The sequence below is a fragment of the Haliotis cracherodii genome, unplaced genomic scaffold (genome assembly GCF_022045235.1).
Source record: "Haliotis cracherodii isolate W230 unplaced genomic scaffold, xgHalCrac1.p SCAF_5, whole genome shotgun sequence".
NCBI lineage: Eukaryota > Metazoa > Mollusca > Gastropoda > Lepetellida > Haliotidae > Haliotis > Haliotis cracherodii.
In genome coordinates, this window is record NW_027266308.1 from 48,028,275 (window position 1) to 48,051,691 (window position 23,417).

General features: G+C 43.0%; 1 protein-coding gene across 1 annotated transcript; it reads left to right on the forward strand.

Moving 5' to 3' along the window:
* The first annotated feature begins 169 nt into the window (after positions 1-169).
* On the forward strand, positions 170-14,411 carry LOC139443719 (glutamate carboxypeptidase 2-like). Its single transcript, XM_071224651.1, has 18 exons — positions 170-399; positions 1,030-1,318; positions 2,323-2,448; positions 3,264-3,450; positions 4,844-4,934; positions 6,042-6,134; positions 7,205-7,290; positions 8,006-8,125; positions 8,861-8,946; positions 9,103-9,166; positions 9,868-9,935; positions 10,102-10,190; positions 10,744-10,825; positions 11,244-11,324; positions 12,029-12,194; positions 12,888-12,969; positions 13,457-13,549; positions 14,207-14,411. Exons 1-18 carry the CDS (start codon positions 170-172, stop codon positions 14,409-14,411), a joined length of 2,238 nt encoding a protein of 745 aa, XP_071080752.1.
* The last annotated feature ends 9,006 nt before the right edge of the window (positions 14,412-23,417 follow it).

Below are 23,417 nucleotides of genomic sequence, written 5' to 3' on the forward strand. Positions count from 1 at the left end.
GTCATCAACTTGAGTCGTGGAAGAACTGGATGGACGTCAACTGAAGCACATCACATCGTGAAGTGTTATTCTGATCACGTCACGGACTGCTTCAGCAATCAAGAGCGTTCAGGCAGGTAAAGACGCCCTGCTCTCACAGTCACCGCGACATTACCTGTCAGACGGCAACATGGCGATGGCCACCCTCTCTGGACCACGAAGGAAGCTGATTGTGGCTGGAGTGAGCCTGCTGGCCACGTTCATCATCGGTCTGCTGATTGGTAGGTTCGCCATCTCTTCCCAGGGCAATGACGCGTTTTTAAGTGGAGTGCCTCGGGCGATTATTCAAGAAGCAGACGACACCATTCACGAGAAGCTCGCTTCCAGGATCAAGGCGGGAAATATCCGGGAAAATCTCAGGTACAACTTATCATATACGTGTACAAGTAAACAAAATATGCGGAAGAAATAATTTATTATTTGAGGTCCGTGTTGGTTTGATTATGGGTCTCGCTATGATACACTATGGGGCAGGGTGGTGTTCAGTTCCCGTTTGGACGGCCTCCCTGGTGTAGTGGATATATCATAGCTGCTGCCTGGAGAGCGGAAGGTCGGTGGTTGGATCCCCGGCCGCGTCAAACCAAAAGTACCTGCTGTGACCTTATAACTAGAGAAGCGGTGGACCAGTCGTATAAAGGAGGGTTTTAATTCGATGCGTAAGGTTGCGTCCCTTAGTAGTGCCAGGATCCTGTGATCGTTGGTTCGAATCCCATACCCATCAGTTCTGCATCAGTTCGGACTTTCCTCCAACATTAATTCGTGATGTAAACAAAACCATACCTAACATACAGATGTTTAAGAAACTGCAGGTAAATAAACAAATGTGAGTGAGTGAGTGAGTATGGTTTTACGCCACTTTTAGCAATATTCCAGCAATATCACGGCGGGGGACACCAGAAATGGGCTTCACATGGGCTACCCGAACGACCCTATAAACAAAAGAATTCTCCTTATATTATTGTACTTTATATTCAGCTATATTCGTTCCAGGCAGCTGACCTCCAAACCCCACCTAGCGGGGACCCCGGCCGACTACACCCAGGCTAAGGAGCTGGCTGATCTGTGGAAACAGCAAGGCTTTGATGACGTCACCATCACGCCCTATGACGTACTGATGTCCTACCCGGATCCCGAGAATCCTAACGTGGTGCGGGTTCGAGGCCAGAATGACGAGATCCTGTACGAGTCACCCTTGACGGAGGCCATCTTGACGCCCAGAGAGAACGTGCCCGGTGTCGTGCCGCCATTCAATGCCTACTCTGCGAACGGTACAGTTACGGTAAGACAGTTGTAATAGAACAGGGTCCAACACGGCGAACGTGGCGCTGTCGTAAGTCTATATTTTATTTGTTTGTTTATTGTTTAACGCCGCACCCAGTAATATTCCAGCTGTATAACGGCGGTCTCTAAATAATCGACTCCGGACCAGACTATCCAATCATGAACATCGTTCTACGCAACTGAGGTATTATGTCATGCATCAACCAAGTCAGCGAGTCTGACCACACGATCCCGTTAGTCGCCTCTTCACGAAAAGCATGTGTTACTGAATATCAATTCCTACCCACAATTTCACGGGTCTATTGAACGTAGTACTGAATCGGAACCTGCTTTGTTCTATGGCACACTTAGTCGCTACAGCTAAGATATCTTCCGCGAAAGGGGCGTGGTTCCACGAAGCCATCTTATGGCACGACTAGCTCAGTTCCTAAAACTTCCTATGATTTCCTGTAACCAGGAGCACGGCGGTCCAGTCGTATAAAGGGAGGTAATTCCATGGGCAAGGCTCCGTCCCTTTGTTGTATCAGGATCCTATGATCGTTAGGTCGAATCCCAGGTTCGCTCTGATTATGATCCTTGGTATGTCAGCACCACCCACGTCTAAAACCTGCATCAGCTCGGGCTTCTCTCCAGCATTAAGCCGTCATTTAATTCTTCAGCATAAACCAACATACATTTGATTTGTATTTTTCCCTAGCTGTGTCCAAAAAATATTTATTTGCTGAGCATCTTCAAACAATCTATCATTCATGTTCACTATTAACACGAACATTTTGACGTTTGGGTGAATTTGATCGACATCTATCCTTAGCGTATAAAGAAGGTCGTAGTTCAAAGATCGTTTAGCAGAATATCAATCCATTGTGTCCAGTTCTACAAAACATTTTTAGCAGGATGACTGTGGTAAGTCTATATATGTCTTGAACTCTTGTGGTCCGTCCCTTACAGAATGGATTGTGAATGTCTTTTAGCTCGGTTCAGTGACATCTGACGTATGTATAGGGGAACCTGGTGTACGTCAATTACGGCCGTGACGAAGACTTCAAGTACGTCACAGACGTCGTCAACATCAACGTCACAGGGAACATCGTCATCGCCAGATACGGCAAGATCTACAGAGGCGATAAGGTACGTGCCTACCCATGATCAACCCTTGCGACACGAAAGTGACCACCACGTGGTGTTCCAAAGTGTCAACAAAGCGTGTTTGAGTTACTTGAATCAAAGTTGATGGAAGAGTCAACTGGTCTATAAACTGGAACAGTTGACCAACATATTGCATACTACTGAAAAGAAGTTAAAGAGCACTTCACTCAATGTGAGTTAGTGATAAGATGGGACCCGTGAAGATCGGGGGTAGAATAGGTCTTCAGCAACCCATGCTTGCCGTAAAAGGTGACTATGCTTGTCCTAAGAGACGACTAACGGATCGGGTGGTCAGTCTCGCTGACTTGTTTGATGCATGTCATCGTATCCCATTTGCGTGGATAGATGCTCATGACATCAATCACTGGATTGTCTGATCCAGACTTGATTATTTACAGAGCGACGTCATATAGCTGGAATATTGCTGAGTGTGGCGTTAAACAACAAACAAACAAACAAACAATCATGATTAGATGGATGCAGACGGTGACGTCACTTCCAAACGAAATTATGGTAGCGAATTGTTTCACGGTATTTATCATAACAGAATGGAGATGCAGTCCTCTAGATGATTGGGGGCACGTGGTGAAGAATTGGAATACTGTTCAAAGCGGCGTTAAACCCAACTCATCCACTCATTAATTCTGAATGATTAAGGATGTCCAGTTATCTCAACTCTACTTCAGAACCTATGCTAGTCGTAGCTATATACGACCACCCAGTAAAACGAGCTGAAAGCTCTTTGCTTGATGCGCGAAGAACCAGTTTATTCATCTGGATTTCAACTATTCTAATAGGCGAAAGCGGCCCAGAAGCATGGCGCCATCGGCTTGATTATATACAGTGATCCTGCCGATTATGCAAGGGGAGGTAACTCTAGTGACGTGTACCCTCACAGCTGGTGGCTCCCACCTACGGGGGCTCAAAGAGGGACATTGTTCGTCAGTGACGGTGATCCCGAAACTCCCGGGTACCCGTCTATAGGTAAGCATTCTTTTTGGCTATTAAGAGGGGATCAAACGTGTGGGCGTAACCATGTGGTTAACGCGTTTGTTCCTCGCTCCTGACGCATGGGTTCGAATCCCCATATTGGTACAATGTGCGAAGTGTTTTGCACAAAACGGCGTACGATGAGAGGAACGATCACGTGATCCCCTGCTTTTTTGCTACTTAGTTTACAGAATCAAACCCAGGTCGAATGAGTAACAAACAAACACAGTATTCATTTGACCACTGACGCATTTACAATTTAGAGGAATATTTTCAATTAATGAATGGTTTTACCTCATTTGTTTTCAATATCTATCTATCTATCTATCTATCTACCTATCTATCTGTCTATCTATCTATCTATCTATCTATCTATCTATCTACAGTAACCTACGGTTATAACGAACACGCTTATAACGAACTGACGGATATAACGAACTTACTTTTTAGTCCCGACTATTTGCTGTGGTTATGCTGTACATATGCTTATAACGAACTACGGTTATAACGAACTAAAAATAGGAGTCCCTTTGAGTTCGTTATAACCGTAGTTTACTGTATCTATATATCTATCCACACACACACGCGCGCGCGCACGCACGCACGCACGCACGCACGCACACACACACACACACCTGGTGCGGACGTAATACATAATAAAGACAAAGTAACAATAATGTTGAAATAATGAATCATGTCAAAGATTGTTGAAACTGTCAGCTACAAATATACATATATATATGTTTCAGAAAATGTATTTAGGTTCATAGTTGTTGCATCAAGTTTACAACATTCAAGGCCTCAGTAAAGCTTTCAAAACCATTTGAAACTATTTAAGACGCATATGTATATCAACAACCCACAGGTGTCAAGCAGGAATACGTGTATAAGGTGTATTACATCAAGTAAACTAAGGAACAAGGGAACACACAAAGTCATACATTCTGTGAAACAGGGGGCGTGTTTGGTAGTGAGGCGGGCGGGAAGGAAAATCAAATACTTATTTATTCCGGCCTTACCCAGTTCGTTTTATAAGAAAAACATGCATACACGTCTGCAATAAAACAAATGTGTGGTCATATATTTAAACAGATTAAAATCAGATGCAAACTAACAAGGATGGGTCTAAACAGATTAATAGAAGCAAACACATTAATATTTTGTAAACGACCCGTTGACTCTCTTGTGTAAATGTCCATGGGTTGTCTTGGTTGTGAGCTTACGAACCATGTTGTGTTTCATTCAGTACCATTTATATTGGTACTTTAATAACCGCCATAACTGAAATACCCGTTTTAACGTGAAATAAACTTGAATCTATACTTGGATGTACACCACGTGCGTTAATCGTTATAGAATGTAATATAACGTTAATTTCATTACGTAGAAACTGCGTACCGAGTGCCGGAGTCCCAGATCAACCTGCCCGCCATCCCCGTGCACCCCATCAGCTATGGCGAGGCTAAGAACATCATGCAGTGGGTAACTCGTGTCTGTCATGTAACTCATGTACAACTACGTAGTAAACTACGGTTATATAGAACTCAAAGGGAGCACTAATTCTAGTTCGTTATAACCGTAGTCCGTTATAAGCATTTATACAGCATGTATACAGCAAACTGCCGGGACCCCAAGAAAACCAGTTCGTTATATCAGTCAGTTCGTTATAAGCGTGTTCGTTATAAACGTAGTCAACTGTATTCACTTGTATATGTCCAGGGACGTGCCATACTAATGTCAAAATCTGCATGTATATTGATCACGGACCGTGGTTGTTGTAAACCTAGAGATTGAATGTATGCTTCATAAACATATATTACCAAAATAATAATATTCATTATATAATAATAAATGAACTCAGTCACTGAAAGCAAAAGTATATCAATAAGTATAATGGGCGGTGATACCCTGTCTCGTAGTGGCTGTTTTCAATACCGAGGGAAAACCTCCACAGATGTTAGAAGAATTTGGATCAAATTTGGTTTAAGGTACTGTCACTCACAAAAAGTCATGTTCAATTAAATGGGTCAGTGGGTCACAAAAATATAAAACTGCACTTAGTTAGTATCTGGATGATACTCATGAGAGAAATCGACTGTTGATGGATTTATTCAAATATATATTCAAGAGAGTTTATTAACTGGGGTAGCCTAGTGGTTAAAGCGTTCGCTCGTCACGCCGAAGGCCCAGGTTCGATTCATGGGTACAATGTGTGAAGCCCATTTCTGGTGTCCCCCGCCGTCATATTGCTTGGATTTTGCTAAAAGCGGCGTGAAACCCTACTCACTCACTCTTTGTATAATATTGGCAATCTTTAAAGACAAAAAGAAATACTGTTTGCTAGGACTGTCAATTGACCCGAGCCTTAGGCCCATTGAGCATTATGTTGTTTATATACCACTCCGCCTTTTAAAGGGATATTCAGTATCTTTCCATGAAACACAAAACTGATAATATGTCAAGTAGATACATATATCTAACATATATGTTTATCCCTATCAAAAGTTGAGTAGTAACGCATATATCAGTGATTGGAAACTGTATATTGTAAGCAAGTAGCACGTTGTTCCATCGTCTGTCTCTAGGTATATGAGCGGGTCAGCTGTGAGGTCGGACTGGTCAGGGGGGATGGACATCGTGTACAGATACGGACCTGGGTTCAACAACCAGACGCTCAAGTACGGGCTTCAGAGCTATACCGCATCAACTCGTCACTCTCCCGGTTGCTGAACCATATTATTCCCCCTTCCGCCCAACCCCTTACGCGAGAGCACTAAATGAAGCAAGTCTAGATTTTCCTTCTGAATCTTTCACCCCTTTTCAATTCAAATGAAGTTCCTTTTTTAAATCAAAATTATATATTTTCAGAGACTAAGCGTTAGTCTACATATCAACATCCTCAAACTGTTCTCATCAGTAGAAACATATGATTTGTTTGACTGTTGTTAAACGCCGCACTCAGCAATATTCTAGCCATATGGCCGCGGTCTGGAATAATTGAGTCTGAACAAGACAATCCAGTGATTGATATCATGTGCAATGATCTATGCAATTGGGATACGATAACATGCATCAAACACGTCAGCGAGCCTGACCACCCGATCCCGATAGTCGCCTCTTACGACAAGTATAGTCGACTTTTACGGCAAGCATGGGTTGCTGAATACCTATTCTATCCCGTATCTTCACGGGTCACATCTTATCAGTAACTATGCACAGAAATACTCTCACATTGAGTTCAGTGCTATTTAACTTCTTTTCAGTAGTATGCAATATGCTGGTCAAATGTCCAGTTTATAGACACATGACATATGAACGTGCAACATACAACATATACTATACTACTCAAAAGAAGTTAAAGAACACCCGATTCGTATTACTATACTTTGTCTGTCATACCATGCCTTGCACGTGTGTGACGGATGACACGGGAGTGGCAGGATAGCTCACCTTTTTGAGAACACCTGGTATCATCACTATTTGACAGTGATTTATAAACACGTGTTTATGATATAGTCGGAATCATACCATGGACTCTGCTTTCAGCAGAGATCTTTATAATTATATTATATAATTATATTCTTTGTAGTTTGAAAAACAACATCGTGACCAAAATTACTAAAAGAAGGTCTTATTGTCACCCTACTGATATTCTTTTGATAAACGTATCCGTCTCGGTTCAATGTCAAGATAATGTTGTATGGGATCTTTCTGGGATGCACAAATGTTTCGTTCATTTCGACTTCAGGGACGTGGAGATGCGTATCTCCACCAGGAATCAGAGGAACGTCACTTACAACACCATAGGCATCATTGCCGGAGCCGTTGAACCAGGTGGGTGAAGCGATAGAAGGACGAGTATGTGGATAGAGCGATCGAGTGAGTGAGTCAGTATTTGTTTTACCCCGCTTTTAGCAATATTACGGCAATGTTATTGACTTCTCACATTGTACCCATGTGGGTATCGAACCCGGGCCTTCGGCGTGACGAGCGTACGTTTTAACTACTAGGGTACCACGCCCCCGATAGTACGAACTCACTCCATTCTCTTTTCAAGTAAACCGTATTTATGACAAAATTTAATAGGTCTGTAGTTTTGACATACTCAGTCTCCCCATTTGCGCTATGCTGTGCCGGTTCGCTTGCTTGGAGACAATTTGAAACCGAAGGTCATATGATCCTGGCGCGGCTAAGGGATGCAACTCTTTTCAGCGAATTGCGACGCCTTAGACACCCTGTAATATTACATAACACTGATTACTGGCTAATATGTATGTGTAAACAGTATGAAATAGTTCAGTAGACATATTGAGCTGTGTGTATGCTTGGTAGCATTCACTGTGATTGAGTGAATAAGGATTTACGAGTCCTTTAGCAATATTCCAGCTATGTGATGGCGGCGGCCACCAAGAATGGGCTCACATATATACTCACATGGGGAGTCGAACCGGCATATACGGCTTCACGAGCGAAATAATAACTAGTTGGCTGCTCCACCGCCCCATGACGGAATTCAAGTGGCATATATAATATTACTTCTTTTTTTCAGATCGCTATGTTATTCTTGGTAACCATAGAGACGCATGGGTCTTTGGAGCAATGGACCCGTCCAGTGGTACTGCGGCCATGATGGAAGCGGCCAGAGTCATGGCGGAGATGGTCAGCAGTGGTCAGTTGGTCCTGATATACTTGTCCTTTGGACCATCTGTGAATGTCGAGTTATCCATAGTGTCGATACTGCATATATCCAGACCTTACATTTACATCGCCTTAGACGATGTTTCGAGATAATGGGGTTCTGCTTCACGATGTTTCATTGATCAAGATACGTTCTGAGTCATTGGGTTATAATTCACATTGGGTATTGATAACCTTTTGGGTATTCAATATATTTTTATTCCCTTGGTCCATTGGGCATTTTTATATCAACATTTAAAATTTTAAAGATGCTTCAGCTTAAAGGCAAATTGTTTGATATGCATCACTTAGAAGTTGGCGGGTGACAAGGTAGACACAATTTTATGGATAACAACTTCTTTAATACTATAAAAAGCGACGTTTCGGTATAGATCCTTATACCGTTGTCAAGCAAGGATCTATACCGAAACGTCGCTTTTTACAGTATTAAAGAAGTTGTTATCCATAAAATTGTGTCTACCTTGCTTCAAGTCACATGTACTTGTGCTGCTCCAAGTGGTGGTGTTGGATGTTGGGGGAGGTGGAGTGATGGGGGTATCGGGTGACGGGTTCAGACTTGCAAACCAGCAGATAGAAGATGCTTCTACACCAGGGCCCCGTTCCACAGAGCAATCGTAGCTCCAATACTTTTAACATGGGCTTACGACGGTCGGAGTGCTATGATCGCTCCGTGGAACGAGTCCCTGGTCATATTTGACTCCTACAGGTGAGTGGCGTCCACGCCGGTCCCTCATCTTCTGCAGCTGGGGGGCAGAAGAATACGGGACGCTGGGGTCCAGCGAGTGGGTGGAGGTATGTAGAATGATGCACGTATGTAAAGTGTAACATTTATATATATTGTAATCCTGAATGAAAGGTTCCTATTGACACATACGAGCAGTAAACGCTCAGTCTGAGTAATTGAGTCCTATGCACTGTGATACAGGTAGCTTCCTGTTGGTGTTTCAGGAGTATATGAAGAACCTTGGGGCTCGAACCGTTGCCTACCTGAATGTAGACACGGCCGTGTCAGGTAAATGTGGAACTTCCGACTGTAAATTAAACGTCGATGTCTTAAGGGTACTAGCATTCATATTACCTCTGATACATGAAACATTTGTTCTCCAAATTCCTGAGAATCGTTACTTCCACTAATAATAGGGGTGAAACGATACAGCAAGGTCACGATACGATAGGTATCGCGATACATAGGTCACGATACGATACGTTCTTTATACGCATATTAACGTCAAATCGCATAGAAACTTCTTGACAATAAATATTTCAGAGGAGGTCCGAAAGGACAAGCTAGCTGTAGACACATGTTCGTAATGGCTTCTTTGAGTTGTGAACTTGAAACGTTAATTGCAAGACATTTTCCTATATCTGACTGACAAAATCGCCAGGGGTCATTAAGCAAGTAGTAAATAATTTGTTTCAGCAAATGTATGTCTTGTATCGATACACAAAAAAACGTATCGTGTACCCTATCGTCACATGAAAATTCACGATGCACTGGTGCACCGATGTATCGCTTCACCCCTACTAAATAATCCTCAGTATCTCAAGGTCTGATGTCATACATGGTATTAACAAAATACGTTTAAGGTCCAGCTTTCGCGTTTCCTTTCAACACAAATCACAGGAAGTGATGCGAGAATGTCTCTCTCAGATAAGTGTAATTTGGTGGAGATATATAATATACCCTGGATAATCGAAGATGGGTACTTGCAGGAAATTACAGTTTGTCGATGGGAGCGACACCGTTGCTGAACAGACCCGTGTATGATGCGGCTAAACAGGTAGGTAGCTCGAAGGGTGGTCAGTATATTAATCGGATTTTATATACAATGACACCTTGTTCTGCTCTTTGTATTACTATTCCTATTTTCGTTTTGTTAAATGTATTATTTATCATATGTCTAATTGTGTTTTGTCTGTTGACCATATTGTCTGTTCAACGTACAGGTGCTCGGCCCACGAGGGGACAGGTCACTATATGACGAGTGGCTGAAAGTGGAACCTCGGACATTTAGTGGACAGTCCACTCAACCAAGGTGAGATGCAACCTGCATGTAAATTATGTGTGCGCGTGCGTGTGTGTGTGTGTGCATGGCTATCAGGAAATACACATGAAAGGGTGTGTGTATGTGTGCGCGCGTGTATGTGTGTGCAGGGATATTCGAAAATATCCCTGAAAGAGTGTGCGTGCATGCGTGCGTGTGTGTGCAGGAATATCCGAAAATACCTCTGAAAGTGTGTGTGTGTGTGCGTGCTTGCGTGCGTGTGGGTATGTGCGTGCGTGCATGAGTGTGCAGGGATACCCGGATATACCTCTGCATATGGCTAGTACTGACATGGGCGACACTAAGGTCAGATACACTCAACACATCATAGCTTCCAACATCGACAGCTGATGTACGTTACCATGTGCCGAATGAGGCTGCAGCATATCACTATAGTTCCCCGAGTCGGTGTCCTTGTATCCTTGACCGGAAGGATATAAATCAACTGCTATAGTTCAATGATGTTTACGGAGTATAACAATTAAGAATCAGTGTCTCCCAGTTTCATTGAAGATTCATAATTCTGTGTTGTTTCTTCACTCAGGATAGATCCCCCCGGCTCTGGAAGCGACCATGATCCCTTTCTGCTGAAAGCTGGAATCCCGGTTGCCACCTTTGGCTTCAAGGTAATACTCCGTCAAGGTCACGGCTCTGATCCTCCTCGAGACGCTTGGGATCTGCTGACCCGGAGGAGGCGTTCATGCAGTCATCCCCTGGATTGCCTCACCCGGGCTTAATTATTACAGACGTGATATAGATGCAATATTGCTAACTGTGGCTTAAAACCACATTAACTCACTCACACGTCAGAACGAAATATTCAATTCTAATACATAAAACTATAAACTACTGATGAAACGAACTCCAAAGGGACCACTACTTTTAATTTGTTATAACCGTAGTTCGTTATAAGCATATATACAGCAAATGGCCAATTCGTTATATCCGTTAGTTTGTTATAAGAGTGTTCGTTATAAACGTAGTTTATTGTAATTGAATATAAAGTGTGGGGGTTGACAACAGACGCCATTTTGTTTGTTTCAGAACGAGTATCCCTACCCACTCTACCACTCTGTGTACGAGACATTCTATGCCATGGAAAAGTTCTACGATCCAGATTTTAAGGTTTAGCACAGAAATAATAAATGTAAAACGCCCTGCAATATGTTTTATCGGGTGTTAATTCATAGTAGCAGCGAAGACATATTAATATAACTGCGTGTTTCGATTGATGTTTATTCAAACGTGACCCGTGAAGATCCGGGGAAGAGTAGGTCTTCAGCACCCCATGCTTGCCGTAAAAGGCGACTAACGGGATCGGGTGGTCAGGCACGCTGACTTGGTTGATGCATGTCATCGTATTCCGATTGCAAACAAATTATTCAAATGTACAGTTATCCTCTCGCGAGATTGCTGGAATATTGCTGAAAGCACACTCATTCATTGATGCCGGAATGATAATGTTTTTTGTTGTTGTTTAACTCCGCACTCAGCAATATTACAGCTATAAAACAGCGGTCTGTAAATAATCGTGTCTGGACCAGACAATCCAGTGATTGATATCATGAGCATCGATCCGCCCAATTGGGACAAGATGACATGCATCAACCAAGTCAACGAGCCTGACCTCCCGACCCCGTTGTTGCCTTTTATTACAAGCACAGTCGCCTCTTACTACAAGCATAGTCGCCTCTGACGACAAGCATGGATTGCTGAAGACCTGTCCTAACCCGGGGAATGATAATGTAAACGCCATGTAAAATGCGAGGTCCTTAGAAGAACATAGATATAAATATGTTCCGACTGGTGGTTTTTCATTGCGTCCGCAGATCCACGCCTGCGTGACGTCACTGTGGGTGGAGCTAGCTCGCAGCCTCTCCGACTCCCTCGTCCTTCCCTACAACGTCTCCGACTACGGTGTCATGTTGGAAGAGAGCAGACACGAGTTAGATAGGGAGTATGGTGCCATATTGAAAGTCAACGTCGCTAATTACTGTGAGTTGTATATAGACACAGAAAACGGTTAGATTTTAATGAATGCTGACGAAAAATATAAGGGAATATTTCATGAGGAACATATCGTTAGAAAGTTATATATACGTTAAATAAAAATGCTTCACGTCAACCAAAGAAATTGGTTCAAATCAGATGTATTCGGTCACATATATCTCGCATCAAAACCAATATTATCTTTCTAATCGTTCCATTATTCTTTTCGTCAGTATATGTAGGGCGGATGAGCGCCCAATGTTTACACCCAGCACGGAAGGAAGCACGCGTGCGCAGTCGAAAAGTTGTGATCATAGATATTGACAGAGCCCCGTTTTACAAATTAAACTGAACAAAGTCAGTGTTGAAGTATGGTCATCTTAGCCCTTAAGTCGTTTTGTAGAACGGTCCATTGTGCAGATTAATAGTTTTATATTGGTTATCATAGCCATGAAGAGTATCCCTACCGTGTCACGCAAAAGCAAGATGAGTAAAAGGTGATTGTTCAAAGTGTGGTCAAGCCTAACTCATCCACTCGTGGTGAAGGCTTTGGGTAGTGGTGAAGGCTTTGGGTCATCACTCCGAAGGGTTCGAATCCCTACACTGTTGCAATGTATGAAACCCATTGTAAATTGATAGGCTGTAATAGTGCTAAAAGCGGCGGGAACCTTACTCACAAAACCTCCTCGTGTTGAACAGCTGCCCTCGATGACTACATCCGGGACTTCAAGATAGTAGCAGCTGAATTTATGAGCAGCCTTAAAACAGTCAACAGAAATAAGTATGTAAACCTACACGTTTTACAATGTGTTCAATGCCATTTTTGTTAGTTGCAGGTTTACAGGGTAAGAATGAGTCTTCAGCAACCCATGCTTGCCATAAAAGGCGACTATGCTTGTCGTAAGAGGCGACTAACGAGATGGGGTGGTCAGGCTCGCTCACTTGGTTGATGCATGTCATCGTATCCAAATTGTAAATATCGATGCTCATGATATCAATCACTGGATTGTCTGGTCGAGACTCGATTATGTAAAGGTGGAATATTGCTGAGTTTCGCGTTAAACAACAAACAAACAAACAAAAGTTGCAAGTTCAAGTCGACAGTTTTGCTGTGATGGAACACCTCTTTTTACTGTACTCTTGGCAAACACAATGGCTGAAGGCCCGATCATCCTAACTCGCTTCCTCGTGCTGCGCCCAGTTTACATCATTATGAACAATTACATCTGCACTTATCTTAATTTTGTTAAACTGGTTGTATGTCTCAGCCCCTTGGCGGTTCGTGCTGTCAACGACCAGATGATGCAGCTGGAGAGAGCCTTCACTGACCCTGCAGGTCTACCCGGAAGGGCCCATCACAAGTACGTTGTTCCAGAAGACGGAACCTAGTTAATCATTCATTCAAACAATTTCCGGAAGAGAATAAGTCAGGGCTTGCAGATGCTTGAGTAACGAAGGGGTTCCACAGAGCGGTCCTGTGATCCTGTATACGTCTATGTCAGAGAAACCTCGTGGGGATTCCTGGTTAGACTAGAGGTCGACTGGTCGGCTAGTCGTCAGAGGCGAGTTAATACTCAGTGAATTGGTTGATAATCTGTCATTGAACCCTTGCGTTGCTCATGATATCAATCACAAGATTGTCGGGTCCAGTATCTATTTCTAACACGCGATAACGACAAGAAAGGATGAGACCACAGCGATAACGACAATGATAACAATAATGTGTAAAAACATGGCTTTAGCACAAACTATAATGTGGTCCCACCACAACGATAAATATATCGATATTTTTGTCGGTATCGTTTGAACTGACTCAAAATGGATTTATCGCTGCTGGAACGACCAATCCGCGCCCACCTTGAAGTCCATAGCTCACGTTTTACACCAAATAAGATTGACATGTCCATTAGTCACGTGCTACGCCAAACTAAAATCGAAATGTCCGTATAGCTACATCGGAATTCACAGAGGCTTAGAAGTGTACACAAACATAAAACGTGTTTTTTTTACTCTTCCAGACACGTGGTCTTGGCCCCGAACATGTACAACGCCTACGCAGCTTCCAGCTTCCCTGGATTGGTTGACCTTCTGAGCCAGATAGATGCATCACGTGATCACGACAGCCAATGGAAACCCATAAAAAAGAATTTCTCCATTCTTCTTTTCATCATCCATTCAGCTACTTCGTCACTGAAAGATGTCAGCCGTTTTGTATTTAAATAAATCTCCACACTTAGGACTCTCCTCAGCAGCCAACCTGAGACGAAAGGATCCAAATGATTCTATTAAGTACTGCATGTTGGAAGGATTAGGAAAAATAGGATTGAAGGGTCACATGTTACCAACAATAACTTGATCTACATATATACATTATGGCAAGTGCCTGAGCATGGCTTAAATGTCGCTTTGAACAATATATACTCACCACCAAAAGAAACGCGAATACCATACATCTTGGTTAATATATGAAGGATTACTCATATTCAACAGATATATTTCATAGGTTCGATGCTGGTATGGTATGTGAAGCGACGCTCATGAACGCATCACATGCGACTCATAGATCCATGACTCGAGATGCACCATTTGCCTCGTGCAGGATTAGCGTGTAATCTTTGGAAATCACGTGCAGCATATCGTGATAAGAATAACACTTGACTGATTGTCATTTTGTCTTTAATTGATACACATTGGAAACATCTCTTTTTAACGTGCATACTTCTTTTTATGTTTCTATGGTTCGCGTTTCTTTTGGCGGTCAGTATATTAATTCCACCACCTGTCAGCTTAGGGTGGGAGGAAGAAACCATGTGATGCTGTTCTTGCACGTTTATCATTCTGGTGAAACCAGTCATCATAATCAGTGCGAATCTGGGATTCGAACCCACGATTAGCAGATCCTGCAAAACGAGTTATTGAGAACTATGACGACGACAGACTGAGAAATAAGGGAAGGTGATATGGGGCGGATTAGCGAACATACCAGATACTCAAATTTGTGTCATTTGTTTATTGTGTAACCAGTATCTGAAGAGCATTTTGTTTTTGAACCCAAGAGTAAATAGTATACGTTAAACTAAGTATGTGTTCACTTTTCCTTCAATCCGTGTGTATACTTTTCTTCCACCAGTGTGTGTGTGTGTGTGTGAGTGTGTGAGATCTCCATTTCTAAATTTAAAAATATTCGACTGTACACCCAAATTTCAAGTACTTTTGTTGACATTTGTTGACGCTCGCCAATAAAAGGATTGATTTAAAGTGGCTTTTTCTCTTTAATCCGAGTCCGAGAACTGATATTTTTATATTAAGAATTGAACTGGATAATAAAGATTATAATAAGCTTCGCACAGTCATATGAACGTGCCATACCATAAACGTTCGAAGAACATGACACTAAGATAAGATAATGAGATAAGGTTTCACTATCCTGAAGGAATGTTTTTCTTACAAAAAAAAAGTTTTTAATACAACACATAATATATACTTATCACAAAGTATTTGATAGCATTCTATACAATAGGCGGGTAATTAATTCTGTACATGAAATTCTGTTTGATCAAACAGACCACACTACAATACTCTTTGATCGGCACCGAAATACAGTCGTCTTGGAGAGAAGCGTGAAATTACCGCTCGAAAGGCGCCTTTAAGAGGATGTGGGTCGTACCAAGTTCGTGGTATGCTGAATCACGGCGGATAAGTTGCCCTTCATTTGTATAAATTTGTATACATGAACAAGTGTCGACTTCGAATTTACTTTATATTACTGACTCTCTTCTATCATTTTCATGTTCAAAGTAATTTTTCATAGTTACATCGATTAAATAAGTAAAACATGAACATCTCATGTTTCACAATTTCATATCATTTTCGGCTCAAGACAGAAAACATTTGTGGTTATTTCGACAAAGGATTTACATTGACATTGATATTTACGTTTGAATAAACATCCTCCTGAAACCTAATTTAGATAATATATATTTCTTCAGACATTTTTGCATATGCTTTACGATTTGAATAAACTTTTACAATAAAGATTTTACACATGTTCTAACAATATCTTTGAACGAGGTCATGTCGCAAAGTATGCAGAGCATTCATTTGTATTCAAATATGTGGACGTCTTTAAACTAGTTTCCATGGTTAATACATTCCCAACCACGTTAGTAGCGCGACCGGTAATCGTGAAACTTCAGTCAAAACAGGGACGCTTCTTCTGGCTTGGAGGTTAGACAAGAACAAGACTGCATACAGTGATCTACCGTAGCAACATGGCGATGACCATCCTATCTGGACCACGAAGGAAGCTGATTGTGGCTGGAGTGAGCCTGCTGGCCACGTTCATCATCGGTCTGCTGATTGGTAGGTTCGCCATCTCTTCACAGGGCAATGACGCGTTTTTCAGTGGAGTGCCTCGGGCGATTATTCAAGAAGCAGACGACACCATTCACGAGAAGCTCGCGTCCAGGATCAGGGCGGAAAATATCCGTGAAAATCTCAGGTATGGTTACTAAGTGTGTATCGGTGGGGATTCCAATACAGAATAGGTCTCCCGTAGTCCATGGGAGTTCGGTGTTTGGGTGGTTACAATGTGAGACAGACGTCTTGTGTGGCTTCATGCACGTATTGCTGACAATACAGTTTGGCCGACCAAGACTCGATATATGTATATGTGTGTTTGGTGTTTAACGCCGCACTCGGCATTGTTCCAGCCATATGACTGCGGAATTTTAATAATCGAGTCTGGACCAGACAATCCAGTGATTACCTCATGAGCATCGATCCACGCAGTTGGGATCGATGACATGCACCAACCAAGTCAGCGAGCCTGACCATCCGATACCATTAGTCGTCTCTTACGACAAGCCTGGGTTGCTGGAGACCAATTCTAACCTGGATCTTCACGGGGGGCACAAATATTGATGACCAAGGCTTAAAACATCATCTGCTCACGCACTAACCTCAATGAGAACCACAGACAAACTGCTACTCCACAGTGAGTGAGTGAGTGAGTGAGTGAGTGAGTGAGTGAGTGAATATGGTTTCACGCGGCTTTTAGCAACATTCCAGCAATATCACGGCGGGGGGCACCACAAATTGGCTTCACACATTGTACCCACGTCGGGAATCGAACCCGGGTCTTCGGCGTGACAAACGAACGCTTTAACCACTAACCGGCTGCTACTCCTCAGCAATACCCCAGGTTCATGTTGCAACACGATCCGTGGAACACTAGAAAAATGTCCTAGATACATGACAATCGATAACTTAACATGCAGTCCCCGAAATAAGTTGCTTGTTTCGCTTAATCACACTATAAAGGAACTCACAAGTCTCTTACTATAGAGCCCAAAAGAGGATGGTAACGACAGTACATGTATACATCTATGTTTGATGGGGACTACAAATGAAACAAACATAAAATGGTTATTCGATGGTGATGACTGTTATACGGGTATCATAGTTGTGTTTGGTTCTTAAGTTTGTAGTTTTTAGGCGATAATTTTCATCCTAGTAACATTTTGATATACATTTTTATCTTATAATGGGTAGGTTTCTCGGCAGGATATAACCTACGGATAAAAACGATATCCGGTTGGGTCATATGCGGATAGAGATGCAAATATCAAAGATCAAGTAGGGACTACTTTCAGTGTTTATAAACAAACATGGCGTCGCCCTTGTCATTCGGCATTCGAGTCAGAATTAACCATCGGGAATCTGGATAAACTACAGAGATAATTACTATTAGTATCAAAAGAACAGTCTAATATACTTAAAATCAGGGTCTAAATGTGACGTCGCTTAGGCGTTTTAAAAGTTTTGGCAACTTTGGAGAATGACATTATATGATAAAGAGATAATCACGCTCGTGTGTTTGAGGATGGTAAATATCCTGTATTAGGAATAAACACAATGTTTATTCCTAATGCAGGATATTTACCATCCCCAAACACACTCGCGTGATAACCTCTATTTATCTAATGTCTGAGACGTGTTGTACACGCGCGCCACCAGAGATATTATGTATCTACGAAGACGTAAAAAATCAGTTTTCATCGGCGGGTGAATCGTTAAGATTATTAATGAGTGAGTTGGGTTTAACGCCGCTTTTAGAAGTATTCCAGTTATATCACAATGTGTCTGCTATAATTTGGGAGGAGAGCCCGAAGTGATGCACGTCTGACGTTTACCACTTTGGTCAAACCCTCAAACACGAGTATGACGCTGATAAACCTAGAAACATTATCTGCGCGAAGCGTGATTCGAACCCACAATGGTGTGCGAAAGAGATGCAATACTGCACAATAAATTGCGGTGCCTTAGACGACTGGGCCATCCGTGCCCCTAACACACCAGAAACTATTATACATATGGTGCCTTGATACATAAGCTTTTTGTTTCATATTTACGTTCATGTTTTCTATTACTGAATCACGGTTTTATTGATATCGTTCAAAGACAGTTGACCTCCAAACCCCACCTAGCGGGGACCCCGGCCGACTACACCCAGGCTAAGGAGCTGGCTGATCTGTGGAAACAGCAAGGCTTTGATGACGTCACCATCACGCCCTATGACGTACTGCTGTCCTACCCAGATTCCGCGAGACCCAACGTTGTCCGCCTGCGGGGGCAGAACGACGAGTTGCTATATGAGTCCCCGATAAAGGAAGCCATTTTGACGCCGAGGGAGGACGTCCCGGACGTGGTGCCACCGTTCAATGCTTACTCGGCTCCAGGAATTGTTAAGGTAGGGTGAGTGAGTGAGTGAGACGGGTTTTACGCCACGTTTTGCAATTTACCAGCAATATCACGATGGCTCATACAAGAAATGGGCATCACACACTACACACACTTGGGAACAGACCCCTTTAACGTAGGCGTGATGAGCTAACGCTTTAACCACTCGGCCATCACAGCGCCCCTTTAAGATAGTGAAGTCATGGTCGTTTGAAAACTTTAATTGACCGATACAATTTTAGTTAATTTTGATAATATTACGCGGAGACAACAGTGCTGTGGTTTAATTACTGTTAAGAAGAACCTGCCAAAACACTATATTGGTCTTTATTCATTTTACTTTTTACCTGGTGCACCCTTAGCCTAGTTGGCACAGGGCTGGCTCGTCACACTGATTCCCTCCATGGTCACGGCGTGTGACGCCTATTGTATGGGTGTCCTGTCAGGATATGGCTGGAATAATGCAAATGGCGGCAAATACGTTCGCTTTTAAACGTTAATTCTTTGAGTGAGTGAGTGAATTGGGTTAACGCCGCTTTTAACATTATTCCAGTCATATCGCGGCATGTCACCTTAATGTGGGAGGAAAGCCCGAAGTGATGCAGGCCTCAGACATTTATCGCTTCGGTGAAACCCACGAGCACGGGTATGGTGCTGACAAACCTAGAAACATAATTGGGGGGAACCGGGATTCGAACCCACAATCATAGGTTTCTGGCGTGCCCAAGGGACGCAACTCTGCACAGCGAATCGCGGCGCCTTAGACGACTGGGCCACCCGTGCCCCCGTTAATTCTTTGAATACTGAATATATGACGCACCGGGCATTGTCGGCAAATGCGGCCAAATGTAACTGCTTTCTCATCCCGTGTTCCATGTTTCTGCCAGGGGCAGCTAGTGTACGTCAACTATGGCCGTGACGACGACTTCAAATATCTAACCGAAACTGCGTTGGTCAACGTCACGGGTAAGATCGCCATCGCTCGGTACGGCAAGATCTTCAGAGGCGATAAGGTAGGTGTAACCTAGGTGTTCCATGTTAAACTGCCGCATGGTATCTGAGTGCATTAGCACTATAAGACTGACATCTGTCCGGACTAGTAAAAGCAGACACACCACACAACCATACACATGCACGTCGTTATATAAGAGCAATAATCTTGAATGTGACGTTTAACCCCATTTTACAATGTTTTACAAAACACGCACCAATTTTGCACAGTTCACTTGCTTTTCACGTATTTTCATACAAACTTGTAATTGTATGTTTAATTTGAGAAAGCATTTGGGAAAATATTTAAAAGAGAATCTCAATCAATGTGTTGTAGAATTTAACGTTCCGCTATCTATCAAGTCGTTTTTTGTTAAATTATTTCAAAATTGGGGTTTTGGTTCCCCAAAGGCCAAAGCAGCAGAAAAGTACGGCGCCATTGGTCTCATCATATACTCCGACCCTGATGACTGTGCTAAGGGGAGTAACTCTAGTGACGTGTACCCTAACAGTTGGTGGTTGCCTCCTACGGGGGCTCAGAGAGGTTCCATCTTCGTGACTGATGGCGATCCGGAAACTCCCGGGTACCCGTCAATAAGTAAGCTATAACGTGTGCGGTATGAGTGTTTCACGGCTTTTTACACCAAAACTACTACAGTAACTACATACTCATTTATTAGTACAGCTACTCACGCTTATCGGTGATAACCAACTTGAAATGTTTATGCTCATTAAGCCGTGATGTGACAGGAATACTGTTCTAAGCGGCGCCACACTGAACTCACTCACGCTGATTAAAGAGAGACAACTCTCCACATGCCCTAGCCTATTTGAAGTCCAGCTATTATAAATAAAGTGCTCACGGAAATGAAAAAAAACCTGTTTTTCTCAATTTAAAAATCGACACAAAGTGTTACGTAGCTGTAAATACGAAATGACAAAACAACTAGAAAAGTACTAGTCTGGATTTGCTAGTTTGATTTCAGTGAACAATACAAAATGTACTTTACAAGAGGTAATTTGTCGGCACTTTCAACATTCAAAAATAAAACTGTCCAAATTGACATAGCAGAAACATACTATAGGCATTATGCACCTGTTCTCACCTGTCGTCGAGGTGTCATAGGTCACCTTGATCTACTTACACCTGGTTATGCCCTGTTTCACAATAGTCTGTTTTATTCACATTTTTACACACTTTTACGTGTAAAAAGGCATAAAAACATTTGATACGCTGTATTTGTACCACGGCCCAATTAGTACTAATTTAGTTGTTTGAATATTTACATATTTTGTATATTAACTGCATTTATTTAAGATCTGAGGTCGAAAAAACAGTTTTTTTTCATTTCCGTGAGTACTTTAGGTCAAAACAGATTTTTGGGGTGAGATTGGTCTTAGGTCTGTATTTTGATATGGGCATACGACGCCCTCGAAATTAGTTTATGTAACATGTTGTCATGGGGGGTGTGAGTGGGGCGTTCGGACACCCCCTTTTGAACACCAAATGGAGTATGTTGTAGACAACCCTCGAGAAAGGATTCTGTTATTGGACCCCTCCGTTTTAGAAATGTTAGATCCGCCCTTGCGCCCATCCGTATAAGTGACCAGAAATAAGTGTCAGATTTGAAAGAAACTCTGGCATTTTTCGCCCCCCTTTCCCCCTTCCCAATCTCTCCAATCATTAAGCTGGCACACCGTGTGAAAATGATGATACTGTCAAAATCGGCCTTAATCCAAGCGACTCTCTCACTTTCAGGCACAGCTTACCGAGTCCCGCAGTCGGAGATAACCCTTCTGCCCAAGATCCCAGTGCATCCCATCAGCTACGGAGAGGCAGAGCAGCTCATGAAGTAATACACTTTCCATACTTCACACAACCGTACAACCATGGATATACAAAACGCAAGCAGAATGTTCTTACACAAAAATTATTTTGAGATTTGAATTCCTAAATGTATTTCTACTCCTTGACACGACATATTTTCAGGTTTATGTCTGGGCCGCCGGTGCTGGCAGCATGGCGGGGAGGTATGAACATAGACTACAGACTTGGTCCAGGCTTTTGGAACTCAACTTTAAAGTGAGTGAGAACAGGCAAGAATGAGCTTCACGCATTCTATCACTGTGGTAAACCACCCTGGGCCCCTTTAAACAAAGTGGCCTTACCGCAACGATTGTCGTATGTCTATGCTAAAGTGAGGTGAGGTGATCTGGGGTTTAACGTCGCGTCCAAGAATTATTGCACTTATAAGCGACGTACATGCACATGTGTGTGGGTGTGGGTGTGGGTGTGGGTGTGGCTGCTTGTACTAGTCCGGGCTGATGCCGATTTATCGTGCTAGCACACTGAGATACCATGCCGCAGTTTAACATGAATACCCCAATCTGACACAGTATACTGACTCCGAGCCAACCAGCCTTTGTTTTGGCCCCTTAAGCCGAGCGCCAGACAATGTAGCAACAAGTACTATCTGTTAACATCTTTTGGTATGACACGGCCGGGGATCGAATCCCGGACCTTCCGCTGTCCGGGCGGACGCTGTACCACTAGAACACGGAGGCATCCTCTGTTAAACATGGGAGTCGCGATCGTCTTAGCGCAAAGTCTGCTTTGGGTGCCGCGTCCTGGGTGTTTTTCAGCGTTACGAGTGAACCAGTTGACTACCCCTACATCTAACTATAACGCTAGCATGGTCCATAGTGTAAAGTGAATATTATGATACTGCTATGGATTGTGAAAAGGATACATACATGTCCAGATATAAATCACTAGTTGAACTATTTCAAATCGTGGAAGATTGAGAGACAGTGTATGATGTGTTGTGCAGGATAATGTCTGTTGAAACTCCCCCAGGGAAGCTGAGATGGCGATCTCCACGAGCAACCAGAGACGGACGATCCACAACACTATCGGCGTGATCCGGGGGAGCCTGGAGCCGGGTAGGAACAGCTTCACTGTGGCGCGGTAACGTGTGTGATAGTGTAGTGTGGTATATCAGGCCGGCCAATAGGAGTTGATACACAGCCAAACTTTCGACAGCATGACGTACCTAAACTGACGTGACGTGACTTAGGCTAATAACGTGATTTACCCTGACGTGAGTTCGTAGAGGCTGACAACGTGATGTACCCTGACGTGAGTTAGTAGAGGCTAACAACGTGATGTACCCTGACGTGAGTTAGTAGAGGCTAACAACGTGATGTACCCTGACGTGAGTTAGTAGAGGCTAACAACGTGATGTACCCTGACGTGAGTTAGTAGAGGCTAACAACGTGATGTACCCTGACGTGAGTTAGTAGAGGCTAACAACGTGATGTACCCTGACGTGAGTTAGTAGAGGCTAATAACGTGATGTACCCTGACGTGAGTTAGTAGAGGCTAATAACGTGATGTACCCTGACGTGAGTTAGTAGAGGCTAACAACGTGATGTACCCTGACGTGAGTTAGTAGAGGCTAACAACGTGATGTACCCTGACGTGAGTTAGTAGAGGCT